We start from the raw sequence: 16,121 nt of genomic DNA on the forward strand, positions 1-16,121 counted from the left end.
GTGTTCTACCAGTATTATATATAGTCCATATCTTATAGTCCCTATCTAAACCAGGGTTTGTGTTTACACCATCCACTTATCCTTTTTTAAGAACAGAACATCCAAGGAACCCCACAAAAATAATTGCTATTTTTCTGTGACATTTACCATTTATATTGGGCCCTGAAGGATCAAAAAGACGTTAGAGAATCAAAACGCACCAAAAATACATTATATGTGGTGTCAGCAATATAGACGATGGGATGTGTTCATCACAACGATGAAGAATCTCCCTATTATATAGGTGCTGAACAATTGTATTGATCATCAGTAGGTACTGCCAGTCAATTGATGATAGATACAACATGTTATTGTCCTCATTGTATAGCATTGTTAATGACATTCACTATAGGAACAATGTCTACCTGTCTCCATATGGTCATTTTTCATATCCATATACTACATCTATGTATATTATATATGACCTGATCAGAATTCACAGTTGCCAACTTGTATCGAGTGGTTAATAGGTACCTCAACATTCTACACTAGTTCTCCACCTTTTGGAAGAAAGCTTGAAATCTAGGTATGCTAGGTACTCATGACCATAGGTCAGTGACAGTCTATAAACCTGACTTTTCCAGTTCCTTCACCTTCCTATGTTAAATAAAAAAAGAAGTGTTGGTGTGTGACCCAGTTCTGCTCTACCATTACAAATTAATCAGTCTGTCAATGCTGGGAGATCATAGCTTAAGTCTTAAATGGAAAAAAGAAATGTTGATATGTGACCCAGTTCTTCTTTAACTTATCATTACAAATTAATGAGACAGTCAATGCTAGAGGTCAATCAATCAACATTGAAGATCAAATAAAATCTATAAAGGTCAGTCTGAATCATTTCTAAAGGTCAGGTAGGCCGACAATGTGGTTTTAATACCCACCGATTCATCAGCACCCAGACTTAATTGTCAGACTCATGGAGATTTCAGATTTCTCATCAGAAACATTCCTATAAGTGGATAAGAGCTACCATACATAATACATTGTGTTATTTATGAAGAACAAATTACTACAATACACTAAACCTTAATACAAGATCAAGTGGAAGTCAGTCGGATTGTCAATTGTTACATTACAATAAATCAGGATACTATACAGTCAGTTACATGCATCAATCAACAACTCTTTAGGTTTCCTTCTGATCAATTTGTTTAACTACCAACACCATCAATATAAAATGCTGAGTTGCAAATTTCAGGATAACCTGGTTGTATCAACAGAGTACATATCAAATTTCATGATGATGTATTACATGTATAAACTAATAGCTCTCCATAAAAAAGTGACACCAATTTGTACTAATGGCTCTAAGTCTGAATCCCTACCTTTAGCATCCTAACTTCACGTAGAGCAATCTTTTTGACCATTTTATCATCCTCACTCTCCAGAAACTTCTTGATGGCGACAAGTTGGCCCGTCTCCTTGTGGCGACATTTGAGCACCATTCCATAACTGCCTTCACCGACCAGACCAAGGTTTTCATACTTCTCCATGGTCCTCAGTGCTGTGGATCCCTTTGCTGCAAGCTGTCAATGCAAACAAACAATCAGATTATTGCTTGAAATATAATTACCAAGAGGAACATTCTAATCCTTGTCAGTTTAAAAGTCCAGATTTCGGTCAAAACAAATATGTTAAATATTAAATTGTATTCAGTACCATTGTAGATAATGGGAAACTATACGAGTAATACAGATAAACGGTACTATGAAAATATCTGTGAATCTATGATATGATGAAAAAGCCAGCTTTACTAAGTTATTCAACCCATCAATAAAATCCTTATGGATCTACCGCATGTTTTTGGTATAGACACAGTGTAAAACATGCACATAGAAGTGTCTGTGTATGTATATAGGAGACCAAAAACATGTGGATCTCCCATGTATAATAATGAGCATACAAGTTCACACAGGTCGAAATAAATCCATATATAATACATTGTTACTGTTTTCATAACAATGGACAATATATCCTTAAGAATTGCCAGAATTATAGATCTGCATGTCACCTGAGGTATACTTAGCTAATGTGTAAGGCTATAAATAACTTATTTCAACAAATTCCATGTAACTAAATAATGTGACATGGATCCACCTCATTACAAAACGATCCACAGAGAACTTTTAACACAGAACAATAAATATAAAGAATTAGACTACATAGGTATAGGTCCTTTTATGAATAGTCATGACATCCCCATAATAATGAGCATGCATCAATCACTAAAATGTCAACAACTATACTGCTAATTCACAATTTTCATTTTTTCCCTATATATTGAAGTAGAATTTAGCTTCCTTATTAGATGTTTACAAAATACTAAAATAGTCAATTTGACAAAAATTGTTCCAATATTGTGTAATAAAAGTAAAAAGAGTATAAAATCCTCATTAGAGACCCTCAATAAATAACTTGTTGGCTCAGGAGACGTATAATATGTAGATTCAAGAATAAATGTGAGTGATCAATATGTGTGTGACTGACAACATAATAAGGGAAGGTAAACTTATATTTTTCTTTCAATCTGATTCTGTAAAATCATGAAAATTTGATGTTCGACTGTATAATCAACCTTACACTATACTAATCATGGAAAATGTGGTAAAGGTTGTGATAGATTAATAATTAATTACTTCCCTGACAATGCCATTGATCAGAAAGATAAGACGACTACGCAATGGTAACTGTAGAAGAATCCAATTAAAATCCTGAACAATAATGATGAGAAAAACTGTGGAAATAATTATACCACATCAATAATCAATTGTGTTTCTGACGTGGTCAATGTCCTAATACTAATGGAAAAAGTACTTGTTTAATAAAAAGGTGGGAGAGATTTTACTATAATGCTCAGAAATAATCACTGTTCAGGCCTCGTTAATTATTTATGATGGTTCACAATGTTGTGTGAAGACTGCACAGAAAAGCCTCTTGCGACTGTGTATATTATTGTATGGTTTGGCCAGTCAAGAAACAATAGCCTGTTTTGTGGCTTTGTGTAGCATTGCTGTGCTGTGTAATTTTGTCAATGTTTCAGTCTTCTATAGAGGGTCACATTGGGGTTTAGTGTCTACCTACTCCATTCAACGATTAATGTTAACTCAAGCAACACTTTTTCCATTAAAGAAACATCAGTGATAAAATTGAAAACTCCAAAAAATGGAAATATTAGTCAAAGTTAAACTGAGCTAATTAATAGAAGAATGAAAATATCAAACTAAACATATAATGAATCATGATAGATGGTGTGAACTTTGATACAATCATAACAATTCAGTAACATGTTTTCCTAATCTAGTTCTCCTTTAACATACGGATACCCCTTGTAATCTTTTCGGCCACAACTCTAAAGACTTATACACCTGGTCATATCTTTTGGCTGCTAAGATTCTATAAAATGTAAAGTAAGTATCTCATGTTTACCCCTGTTGGGCCCTACAAGGACCCCTCCTTGCAAATTGCTGCTCTACAAGTACTCCCCTTGCTACTCCTCTTGGACCTTAGAATGACTCCCCCTTGCTACTCCTCTTGGACCTTACAATGACTCCCCCTTGTTACTCTTCTTGGACCTTACAATGACTCCTCTTGTTACTCCTCTTAGACCCTACAATGACTCCCCTTTGTTACTCTTCTTAGACCTTACAATGACTCCCCTTGCTACTCCTCTTGGACCTGGCTATGACTCCCCTTTGTCACTCTTCTTGGACCCTTCAATGACTCCCCCTTGTTACTCCTCTTGGACCTTACAATGACTCCCCCTTGGTACTCCTCTTGGACCTTACAATGACTCCCCCATGATTAATCCTTTTGGATCCTACAAAGACTCCCCTTTAATTTGTTACTCTTCTTGAACCCTTCAATGACTCCCCTAGTTACTCCTCTTGGACCTTACAATGACTCCCCTTGTTACTCCTCTTGGACCTTACAATGACTCCCCTTTGTCACTCTTCTTGGACCCTTCAATGACTCCCCCTTGTTACTCCTCTTGGACCTTACAATGACTCCCCCTGGTTAATCCTCTTGGACCTTACAATGACCCCCCTTGTTACTCCTCTTAGACCTTACAATGACTCCCCTATGTTACTTTTCTTGGACCCTTCAATGATTCCCCTTGCTACTCCTCTTTGACCTTACAATGACTCCACCTTGCTACTCCTCTTGGACCTTACAATGACTCCCCCATGGTTAATCCTCTTGGACCCTACAATGACCCCCCCCCCCTTATTACTCCTCTTGGACCCTACAATGACTTCCCCTTGCTACTCCTCTTGGCCCCTACAATGACAACCCCTTGTTACTTCTCTTGGACCTTACAATGACTCCCCTTGCTACTCCTCTTGGACCTTACAATGACTCCCCTTTATTACTCCTCTTGGACCCTACAATGACAACCCCTTGTTACTTCTCTTGGATCTTACAATGACTCCCCCTTGGTTCTCCTCTTGGACCTTACAATGACTCCCCTTTATTACTCCTCTTGGACCTTACAATGACTCCCCTTGTTACTCCTCTTGGACCTTGCAATGACTCCCCCTTGTTACTCCTCTTGGACCTTACAATGACTCCCCCTTGCTACTCCTCTTGGACCTTACAATGACTCCCCCTTGTTACTCCTCTTGGACCTTACAATGACTCCCCTTTGTCACTCTTCTTGGACCCTTCAATGACTCCCCCTTGTTACTCCTCTTGGACCTTACAATGACTCTCCCTTGGTACTCCTCTTGGACCTTACAATGACTCCCCCATGATTAATCCTTTTGGACCCTACAAAGACTCCCCTTTAATTTGTTACTCTTCTTGAACCCTTCAATGACTCCCCTAGTTACTCCTCTTGGACCTTAGAATGACTCCCCCTTGTTACTCCTCTTGGACCTTACAATGACTCCCCTTTGTCACTCTTCTTGGACCCTTCAATGACTCCCCCTTGTTACTCCTCTTGGACCTTACAATGACTCCCCCATGGTTAATCCTCTTGGACCTTACAATGACCCCCCTTGTTACCTCCTCTTAGACCTTACAATGACTCCCCTATGTTACTTTTCTTGGACCCTTCAATGATTCCCCTTGTACTCCTCTTTGACCTTACAATGACTCCCCTTGCTACTCCTCTTGGACCTTACAATGACTCCCCCATGGTTAATCCTCTTGGACCCTACAATGACCCCCCCCCCTTATTACTCCTCTTGGACCCTACAATGACTTCCCCTTGCTACTCCTCTTGGCCCCTACAATGACAACCCCTTGTTACTTCTCTTGGACCTTACAATGACTCCCCTTGCTACTCCTCTTGGACCTTACAATGACTCCCCTTTATTACTCCTCTTGGACCCTACAATGACAACCCCTTGTTACTTCTCTTGGACCTTACAATGACTCCCCCTTGGTTCTCCTCTTGGCCTTACAATGACTCCCCTTTATTACTCCTCTTGGACCTTACAATGACTCCCCTTGCTACTCCTCTTGGACCTTGCAATGACTCCCCCTTGCTACTCCTCTTGGACCTTACAATGACTCCCCCTTGGTACTCCTCTTGGACCTTACAATGACTCCCCTTTGGTACTCCTATTGGACCTTACAATGACTCCCCTTTGGTACTCCCTTGGACCCTACAATGACTCCCCCTTATTACTCCTCTTGGGCCTTGCAATGACTCCCCCTTGGTTCTCCTATTGGACCTTACAACGACTCCCCCTTATTACTCCTCCCTCTTGGACCTTACAATGACTCCCCCTTATTACTCCTTTTGGACCTTGCAATGACTCCCCCTTGGTACTCCTCTTGGACCTTACAATGACTCCCCATTGGTTCTCCTATTGGACCTTACAATGACTCCCCCTTATTACTCCTCTTGGACCTTGCAATGACTCCCCCTTGCTACTCCTCTTGGACCTTACAATGACTCCCCCTTGCTACTCCTCTTGGACCCTACAATGACTCCCCCTTGTTACTTCTCTTAGACCTTACAATGACGCCCCCTTGTTACTCCTTATGGACCTTGAAATGACTCCCCCTTGGTATTCCTCTTGGATCTTACAATGACTCCCCCTTGGTACTCCTCTTGGACCTTACAATGACTCCCCCTTGGTACTTCTAATGGACCTTGCAATGACTCCCCTTTGCTACTTTTCTTGGACCCTACAATGACTCCCCTCGTTACTCCTAATGGGCAATACAATGATTCCCTCTTTTTACTCCTCTTGGACCCTACAATGACTCCCCTTTGTTGCTCCTCTTAGACCCTACAATGACTCTCCCTTATAACTCATCATGGACCCTACAATGACTACCCTTCTTACTCCTCTTAGGCCCTACAATGACTCCCCCTTGCTACTCCTCTTGGACCCTACAATGACTCCCCCTTGCTACTCCTCTTGGACCCTACAATGACTCCCCCTTATTACTCCTCTTGGACCTTGCAATGACTCCCCCTTGCTACTCCTCTTGGACCTTACAATGACTCCCCCTTGGTACTCCTCTTGGACCCTACAATGACTCCCCCTTGTTACTTCTCTTGGACCTTATAATGACACCCCCTTATTACTCCTCTTGGACCTTGCAATGACTCCCCCTTGGTACTCCTCTTGGACCTTACAATGACTCCCCCTTGGTACTCCTCTTGGACCTTACAATGACTCCCCTTTGGTACTCCTATTGGACCCTACAATGACTCCCCCTTATTACTCCTCTTGGACCTTGCAATGACTCCCCCTTGGTACTCCTCTTGGTCCTTACAATGACTCCCCCTTGGTTCTCCTATTGGACCTTACAATGACTACCCCTTATTACTCCTCTTGGACCTTGCAATGACTCCCCCTTGCTACTCCTCTTGGACCCTACAATGACTCCCCCTTGTTACTTCTCTTGGACCTTATAATGACGCCCCTTTATTACTCCTCTTGGACCTTGCAATGACTCCCCCTTGGTACTCATCTTGGTCCTTACAATGACTCCCCCTTGGTTCTCCTATTGGACCTTACAATGACTCCCCCTTGGTACTCCTCTTGGACCTTACAATGACTCCCCTCGTTACTCCTCTTGGGCAATACAATTACTCCCCTTTGTTGCTCCTCTTAGACCCTACAAAGCCTCCCCCTTGTTACTCATCATGGACCTTACAATGACTCCCCCTTGTTACTTCTCTTGGACCTTGCAATGACTCCCCTTGTTACTCTTCTTGGACCTTACAATGACTACCCCTTATTACTTCTTTGGACCTTATAATGACGCCCCTTTATTACTCCTCTTGGACCTTACAATGACTCCTCCTTGGTACTCCTCTTGGACCTTACAATGACTCCCCCTTGGTACTCCTCTTGGACCTTACAATGACTCCCCCTTGGTACTTCTATTGGACCTTACAATGACTCCCCTTTGTTACTCTTCTTGGACCATACAATGACTCCCCTAGTTACTCCTCTTGGGCAATACAATGACTCCCCTTGTTACTCCTCTTGGACCTTACAATGACTCCCTTGTTACTCCTCTTAGACCTTAAAATGACTCCCCTTGTTACTCCTTTTGGACCTTATAATGACTCCCTTGTTACTCCTCTTGGACCCTACAATGACTCCCCTTGTTACTCCTCTTAGACCTTACAATGACTCCCCCTTGTTACTCCTCTTGGACCTTATAATGACTCCCTCTTGTTACTCCTCTTGGACCCTACAATGACTCCCCTTGTTACTCCTCTTAGACCTTACAATGACTCCCCCTTGGTACTCCTCTTGGACCATATAATGACTCCCTCTTGTTACTCCTCTTAGACCCTACAATGACACCCCTTGTTACTCCTCTTAGACCTTACAATGACTCCCCCTTGTTACTCCTCTTGGACCCTACAATGACTCCGCCTTGTTATTCCTCTTGGACCCTACAATGACTCCCCCAGGGTACTCCTCTTGGACCTTACAATGACTCCCCCTTGGTACTCCTATTGGACCCTACAATGACTCCCCTTGCTAACCCTCTTGGACCTTGCAATGACTCCCCTTGTTACTCTTCTTGGACCTTACAATGACTCCCCTTGTTACTCCTCTTAGGACCCTTCAATGACTCCCCTTGTTACTCCTCTTGGACTTTACAATGACTCCCCTTGTTACTCCTCTTAGACCCTACAATGACTCCCCTTTGTTACTCTTCTTAGACCTTACAATGACTCCCCCTTGGTACTCCTCTTGAACCCTACAATGACTCCCCCTTGTTACTCCTCTTGGACCCTACAATGACTCCCGACCGCTACTAACTCCCTCTTAGACCCTAATGTCAATCATCAGTGACTTAAGGTAGCTCAACCAGTGGAGCATACAGCTTGAGTTTGAAGGCTCTGGATTCAAACCCTTGTCTGGCCATTATATTTTCTCCCTCCTGTTACAGCAGTACAAGGACTACCTTTATAACCTCTTATGAACTCCGCCAAATATACAAACACTACCCCTCTTTCCTAATAAGCTCCTCTTCAATTCTAGTCTATATTTTTTAACTCCTTATTTCCCCTTTTGAAATATATACCCCACCACTCTGGGCTACCATCCCCATCCCACCACTTCCCCTTTTCTTCTTCTGAATGCCTTCTGAACCCATGAGTCTATATATTATGATTACTACCCCTTGTTACCTCTTTTCAAAGTCAGAGTGAGACTATTGATTGAATGTGAATTCTGAACACTAACTTGACTGATTCTGTGTGCAATTAATAGACTAACAATAAACCTTTGCCCTTTGTAATCCGACAGGCATTAATAAATATGGTTTTAAATGTACAGTGGAAGATAGATATCCTCAGTCAGTATACCAGTATGTTCATTTATACGGCTGGCATGCCTTCGTTTCTATATATATATGTAATACACACACGGTGGAAATATCATATAATCCTTTAACACAGGTTTGGGAGATGGGCCCAGACTTAAATTACACCTGATTGTGAATTGTTTAAATCTACAGGTAAGGCAGGTGTTACAGTGTGAATGTTGATTATCTCAAAATAAAGTCATTATTATGTAGTACCCGAGATCTACACAACTGTGCACACACTATTTACAATACAAATACTCATCTACAAATTATCATGCATGCATACATTGACAGCTATGTATTGAAGTAACACATTGAAATGTTTCTATTTACATTAACAATTTACTTAAGTCTTGAGTACATACAACACATCACATACATTTTGTTAAGTTATGAATATACCCAGGTATACAATATAGAGTTTGCATGCTGCATGATAAAAGTTAAATATAAACCAAAAAATATAAATTAAATGATGCATCAGTTGGCTTAATCAATAATCTCATGATGACACATTAGAAGTCCATGCTTGCTAGCAGTGCTTTATATAGAGAAAAGCTATATTCAGAGTCCAGATTTCTTGATTTCAAGTCATTCAATTCAATATCCATTGTAGTGTTGTTATTTTTGTTCTTGTTTCTTTTTTTAGAAAAAAAAAATGAATTCAAGGTTCTAATATATGCTTTTTCTTAAATTTTATGTAAATGTATGACATTGCTAAGCTTTCCCAAGACTTCCCTATAAAATCCATGATCAAAAGCCTTTTCTCTTTTTTCCATGAATGATTTGGCTGAAGCTTCTGTAAACTTCATTAAATTTTCAAAGTCTTGCTCTAACCTGTTTTATTCTATCTTGTGACTTGTATGCTCTTATATTTTACACTGTTTTAAAATCTTGAATACACATGGCCACACTAGGTCAAAATGATTCTATTGCTTAAACTACAGTCCATATATCATTATCAATACATTAAATTATTTTCTCTTGAATAGGCCACTTAATGTGAATAGCTGAACATGCAACTCAAATGCATAACTTTAATAAACTATAAATTCACTTCAAACTGTGCATAATTGTTTATAATATAAAAGATAATCAATGAGACTTCAGAATGATATACAATGTATTATTTCTTATGGAAATACAATTCATATGTGTAGAATAATTATGATTATTGATGAAACTACAACATGCCTTAACCACTTCTTCGTTTTATAATATGGGGTTATAAAAATCCAAAAGTATCAATATTGTATTCAAAACAAGAGCAGAAGAATTGCTGTAGCAACTATAAAGTATCCATAAATGTTGTGTGTAGTAACTTGCATTTTGTTTAGTCAGACAGATGTTAATACATTATTACCATACTAGGCAATGACTATGTAATCCAGCAAAGTATTGACCCCATAATCATTGTGTTTAACTATTGGAAGCCAACAGGCTTTCAGCCAATTTTGAATAAACATTGGCCAGTTTTGAGTAAACAGCAAAAAGAGTACATGTATACATTTTTTTTTTTTGCTCCTTTTTTAACCTGAAGGAATGACCAAAGAATTAACTTCTGTAACCTTTAGGTATACATATACTGTATCTAGTGTGGCAACCATCAGCTAACAGACTGCATTTGACATTGAAAAATATAGAATTATTTACATATCCAACTTCAATTATTTAATAGTCATGACACCATCGGTTTTAATTGATTTACTCTTTATTGCATTTCAATAACTGGATAATACATGTAAGTTATAGGCCAATCAATGAGTTGCAAGACGATGCAACAGAAACGTGATGAAAAACACCATACCAGTACTTGCAATCTCCTTAGAATGACATTATATGATATTATAGAAAAAAAAAAGGAGGCAATAAATGACCATTCAAAAGTTTATATTCATTCATTCATTCATATGAATCATTATACTTTATGTTTTAGTGGTTTAATGATATGGAAGGAGAATACACTATTGATCATTAATTATTGTTGAGAGAATCTCTTTCAATTTCTTTCCATCATTAACATTCGGCAGATAGTCAGATACATATGAAAAATTATGTAATTGCACACAATTTGTATAATGATTGCATACTATATGTGCAGATCTCATTAAAAATAACTTAATATTCTACTAACAAACAACTTCCTATAAGTACATGATATAAAAATATACCTGAGAAAATGTAATCATTTGTAACGTATAGTGTTTATAGCATATTGGAGTATGTTTACCATACATATATATCACAGTTAATTATTAAAGCCAAAGTTTGTTAATACAGAAAATTACATAAGGTTATGTCTCTAGTTAGACAGAAAGGTGTTTTTTTGTTTTCAATGAAACGGCTTTTATCCTTAAGACAAAACAGAGTTACAGCATTAGATAAAGTTATTTGATCAAGTTCCACCAGCAACTTGTGGATGATCTGCTGGGATTGTAAGCAACAATATAATGTACAATGGAGATATTACAAACACAGTACATAATTAATACATATTTTACCAAACTAATGGAGAAGTTGTTTCCCAACAATTTTTTTGTTCAGAAAGCTTTTGATTCCTATCAAGTAAATGGCACGAACATGAAAGAAAGATGAAACTTCGGGATTATTTGGCAACTTTAGGTCTTTTTTGTGTACGTTATGACACCATGAACAATGCAACATATGATAAACGATGTGCAAAATTTGACATAACTGATTTTGCATTCATGAAAAAATTCATTTGAATATATTGGTAACAGTCTTAGATTGGAAAAATATGGATCTTTATCAGGAAACAAAATTCTTAGTTTGGTTTTACAGAATAAATCATATATGTATTGACCATGCAATCCAGCCACCATCTAGCCTACCTAGTAATCAACTAAAATAGTGTACTACAAACTTTTACAGTACAACACTTAAGTTGTGCTTGGATTACTTACTCCTGACATTGTTTGTCAGTACTTTCTTATCCATGGGCGAGCTCTCACTTTGGAAAAAGAATTTTTTTTGGTAATTACATAGTATTATTCAATCAAATCTTAAGCTTGAAGAATCATAAGAATCTGTATAGTTATTAAATATATAACTATTCGGAACCATTTTGAATGCTTATAATCTTTACAATGGCATAATCAAGTAAATCTATTTTACACACACTTCAAAATAGATCTACAGACTTTTAAAAATAATCCAGCTATTTCTGCTTTCTGGATCCTTCTAATCTGATCATACTCTCTATCGATACATGTAAATAGGGTAACCACTACTGATAATAATGAAAACACAAATGATTTAAACAGTGTATTTCAAGAAATGAAGGCGAATTCATGTACACATTTATACATTATGCAATTTTAATATTTAAATTTGAAGATGAAAAGGTTGATATGGTTCCAAAGAATAGTTTTTTGGAAACTAATGCAATATTTATTTACATGTATACACTACCATTTCCACATTGAAATGTACTAAAAACCACACAAGAAATATAGTGGCACAATATATTGCAGCTCATGTAGAAGTGATATGTCAGGAAGCCACAGAGTCAAAATGAGCAGATTGTAGGCCAGCCTTAGTTGTCTCTTTCTTGGAAGATTTTCATTCAGTTTGAATAATAGTATTTGATCCATTATTAAATACCCCCCATCTCTAAAAGCGCCACTCCTTCTTTTGAAGCTACATACATTTCTATAAAGTACCTTAAATCAGTAAATTCATATTTTTAACCAACACCATTTAGTCAACTTAGGCCTGTATTAGCCTAGAACTTTAAATTGAAGTGAAAATAACACAGATAAAAAATTGAATTTCCTACAAAAATATTCATGTCTATGTGCGAATAAAATCTGTACATATATACATCTGTGTTATTTAATTATAGCCCTACCAAACATGGCAATCATTTAATCACACTTATACCGTAAAACTGCTTATTTGAAGGTCAAATAATATTGTCTAAAATATAAATACTGTTCAGTACTAACTACTGTATTTTAGACCTATTTATTCGCCATTAGCAAATTAATTAATAAACAAAATAATGTTGCATTATTATGTGTCCGTGCATTATACTCACCAGTCAAATGGTAAAAACCAAGACTTTCTTTTTCTAAGCCGTTGAAAGTTTACATTTTAAATATCCAACGTTTCTAAAATCAAGTTAAAAACTGCACGAAAGAACTGTCGTCTGCTATAATATGGTCGCCTAAACGCCTTGTATTGTCAACATTTATACCATGTCATTTCCATTACTATGGGTTAATAATACACAGAAGAACCTGTCAGTTGTGTATGAACTCATGGATCTACAAAATCTCTTTAAAATCCCAGTAAATCCGTTCTAATGCAAACATATCTCGATTTAATCAAGCGGCGTGTGCGAACACCCAGAAATTGTTCATAATGAAAATTCCAAAATCTCAGCACGACACAATGTTTCGAAAACAGTTCTTACATTTGATTTCTGTTATGCCTAAAACCTCAAGGTCTTTCGTGTCGTTGTCTCATCTTCATTCACACAAACAATGTATCTCGTCTAAACATGATTACAGACAGCAAAGATCATGCTAATCTCAGACCAACCTGCCAGAACGCATGTATCTACTGACAACAAATAGCATTCTATTGATTGTACTTACATCCGGTTGATGAATCGATTGCGGTACCCCACAGGTTCGATCAGCAAAAGTATTGTTCTAGTCGAAAATACTTTATTAAAGCTTGTTGACCTATAGAAATAAAATGTTATCCGTTCACATCAAAATGATACCATGCACGATTAATTTATCGCGTTGCTTATAATAGTGGATTAAATAACGATTAATGTTCATTAAATGGAACAGCCTTCGAATAATGATTACTAGGTCATGTGACCTATTCGGGCCGCCTACATCATGCATAAACATCAGAAGTATAATGAATTATTCTCAATATTAGGTATGCTAAATGAGAGTTATTTATAAATTTTGATAAATCTCACTGGTAAATATGTGCATTGTATATTCAATTTGAGCTAAATTAAAGCATTACATACTTATATCAGTACATCAAGTCTTACTGTAGGCTTACACAATATTATATTAAGTGGCTTAATTACTGTATAGCTAGATATAAATCCTAGAGAGTTCATTGAAATTTTCCATAGAAAAACCAAGGATTTATAAGTGAGAAAGATTCGTGTCTGTCTGTTTACACTACTAAACACCACGCGAGACGCTTGTGAACCGGGAATAAAAACCGTTTTTCTCAACAAATACTTGTCTTATCGAGTCAAACGAAACGCCAATGTAAAGTAAATTAAATTTCACAACGTTTATAACTTGCTTTAAAGACGGAAGATTTAGAAGAAATGTCTTAAACTATCGTTAAAAAAATACGACCGCTCATGAAATGGCAGCACGCTTCAGAAAGTAAGACGGTAACCCTCGCACCCCCACGCAACATCAAAGGCTGCGGCGGCGGATATCAAAGGAAATCAGTCGTCGCCCATCGTCACGGTCAGTGCACAAACACAAAAGCGCCTGCGCTGTCTTTGCCCAAAACTCAGTGTGACTTATCCTTCTCATATACATCCTTGGAAAAACATAACATATTTTAAAGAAAGGTCTTTAACTTAAAAGGATTTTCCTAAACTTCTGTAATGCTTTCCAAAGAAGAATTGTAAGTGAAGGATTTAATGCAACTGTTGCATTATCTGTCACTTGACCTAAGAAATTTTAATGTTGATCTCTTCAAGGATTTATAAGAGAGAAGGATTCGTGACTGTCTCTTTACATTACTAAACACCACGCGAGACGCCGATGAACCGGGAATAAAAACCGTTTTTCTCAACAAATACTTGTCTTATCGAGTCAAACGAAACACCATTGTAAAGTTTATTAAATTTCACGACGTATATTACTTGCTTTAAAGACGGATTATTTAGAGGATATGTCTTAAATTTTCGTTAAAAATAATCGACAGCTCATGAAATGACGGCCCCGCTTCAGAAAGTAAGACGGTAACCCTCGCACCCGCAAGCTACATCAAAGGCTGCGCCGGCGGATATCAAAGGAAAATCAGTCGTCGCCCAACGTCACGGTCAGTGCACAAACACAAAAGCGCCTGCCTTGGACTTCCCCAAAACCCAGTGTGACTTATCCTTCTCATATACGTCCTTGATCTCTTAGATGTGAAAACTCCAAAGGAATCGCCAGTTGACAGAAGTTGCTTGACCACTTATGTTGCCCATCCAGAGAGGTCATTTGCCCATTGTAGTAGCCTACGGTTATTATTCAAATAATCACTTGACCAAATAGGTCACCTGTCCGTATACATAGAACACCTGTCCAAAAAAGTTATCTGACCACAAATATCACCTGTCAACAGATGTTTCCTGTCCAAAGAGGTCACTGTCCACTTGTCCACAGGTATCATCTGTTCACAGATACAACCTGTCAACAGATATCACCTGTCCACAGAGGTCACCTGTCCACAGAGATCACCTGTTTACAGATGTCATTTCTCCAAAGATATCAACTGTCCACAGAGAGTCCCCTGTCCACATAGGTCACCTGTCCACAGAGATCACCTGTCCACAGAGGTCATCTCTCCAAAGATATCACCTGTCCAGAGGTCACCTGTCCACAGAGGATACCTGTCCATAGAGGTCACCTGTCCACAGCGATCACCTGTCCAAGGAGGTCACCTGTCCAGAGTCACCTGTCCACATATATCACCTGTCCACAGAGGTCACCTATCTACAGAGGTCACCTGTCCACAGATATCACCTGTCCACAAAGTCACCTGTCCACATACATTGTATATCACCTGTCCACAGATATCACCTGTCCACAGAGTCACCTTTCCACATATATCACCTGTCCACAAATATCACCTGTCCACATATATCACCTGTCCACAGAGGTCATATGTACACAATTCAAATGATTTCTTGCTTGAATCTACTATTTTCATGCAGAATTAATCTCAAAAAATATTTTGTACAAAATCCACCACTCTTCTAGTATAAATGATTCATTTAAATTAAAAAAAAACATACATAATTCAAAAAATGTTTTAGTACTTTACCACATTTTTTATTCTTCTTCATTGAAGCTAATCACCCAGTGTAATAAATTACTAAATATTCTATTACATATTTACATAAGATAACAAAATATCAAACAGATACGCAATGACAGATTATGAAAGCACAGAACATCACAGAGAATATTAAACCACACTTACCGAAGCTTTAACAATTTAAAAAGTTTTTTCATCAGATTTTTTGTTCAATTTGCATTGCAAGTGATGCACTGCAA

The 16,121-nt window shown here is 37.9% G+C and overlaps 1 protein-coding gene across 14 annotated transcripts in view; it reads right to left on the reverse strand.

The window, feature by feature from the left end:
* Positions 1-15,807, reverse strand: part of LOC138322874 (cyclin-dependent kinase-like 2) — a 42,466-nt gene extending 26,659 nt beyond the window's left edge. For 9 of the 14 annotated variants that reach the window (XM_069267063.1, XM_069267062.1, XM_069267061.1 and 6 more), the window contains exons 1-2: positions 1,834-1,926; positions 1,365-1,565 (exon numbers count right to left, since the gene is read on the reverse strand). In XM_069267063.1, the coding sequence (XP_069123164.1) occupies positions 1,365-1,565; positions 1,834-1,911 (279 nt within the window). In that variant the 5' untranslated portion in view covers positions 1,912-1,926. Of the gene's footprint in view, positions 1-1,364; positions 1,566-1,833; positions 1,927-11,759; positions 11,807-12,895; positions 13,438-13,457 lie in introns of those variants that run through there. The other 5 variants (XM_069267055.1, XM_069267054.1, XM_069267053.1 and 2 more) reach the window with 5 other exon arrangements.
* Positions 15,808-16,121: the final 314 nt, after the last annotated feature.

The sequence above is a fragment of the Argopecten irradians genome, chromosome 5 (genome assembly GCF_041381155.1).
Source record: "Argopecten irradians isolate NY chromosome 5, Ai_NY, whole genome shotgun sequence".
In the NCBI taxonomy this organism is placed as follows: domain Eukaryota; kingdom Metazoa; phylum Mollusca; class Bivalvia; order Pectinida; family Pectinidae; genus Argopecten; species Argopecten irradians.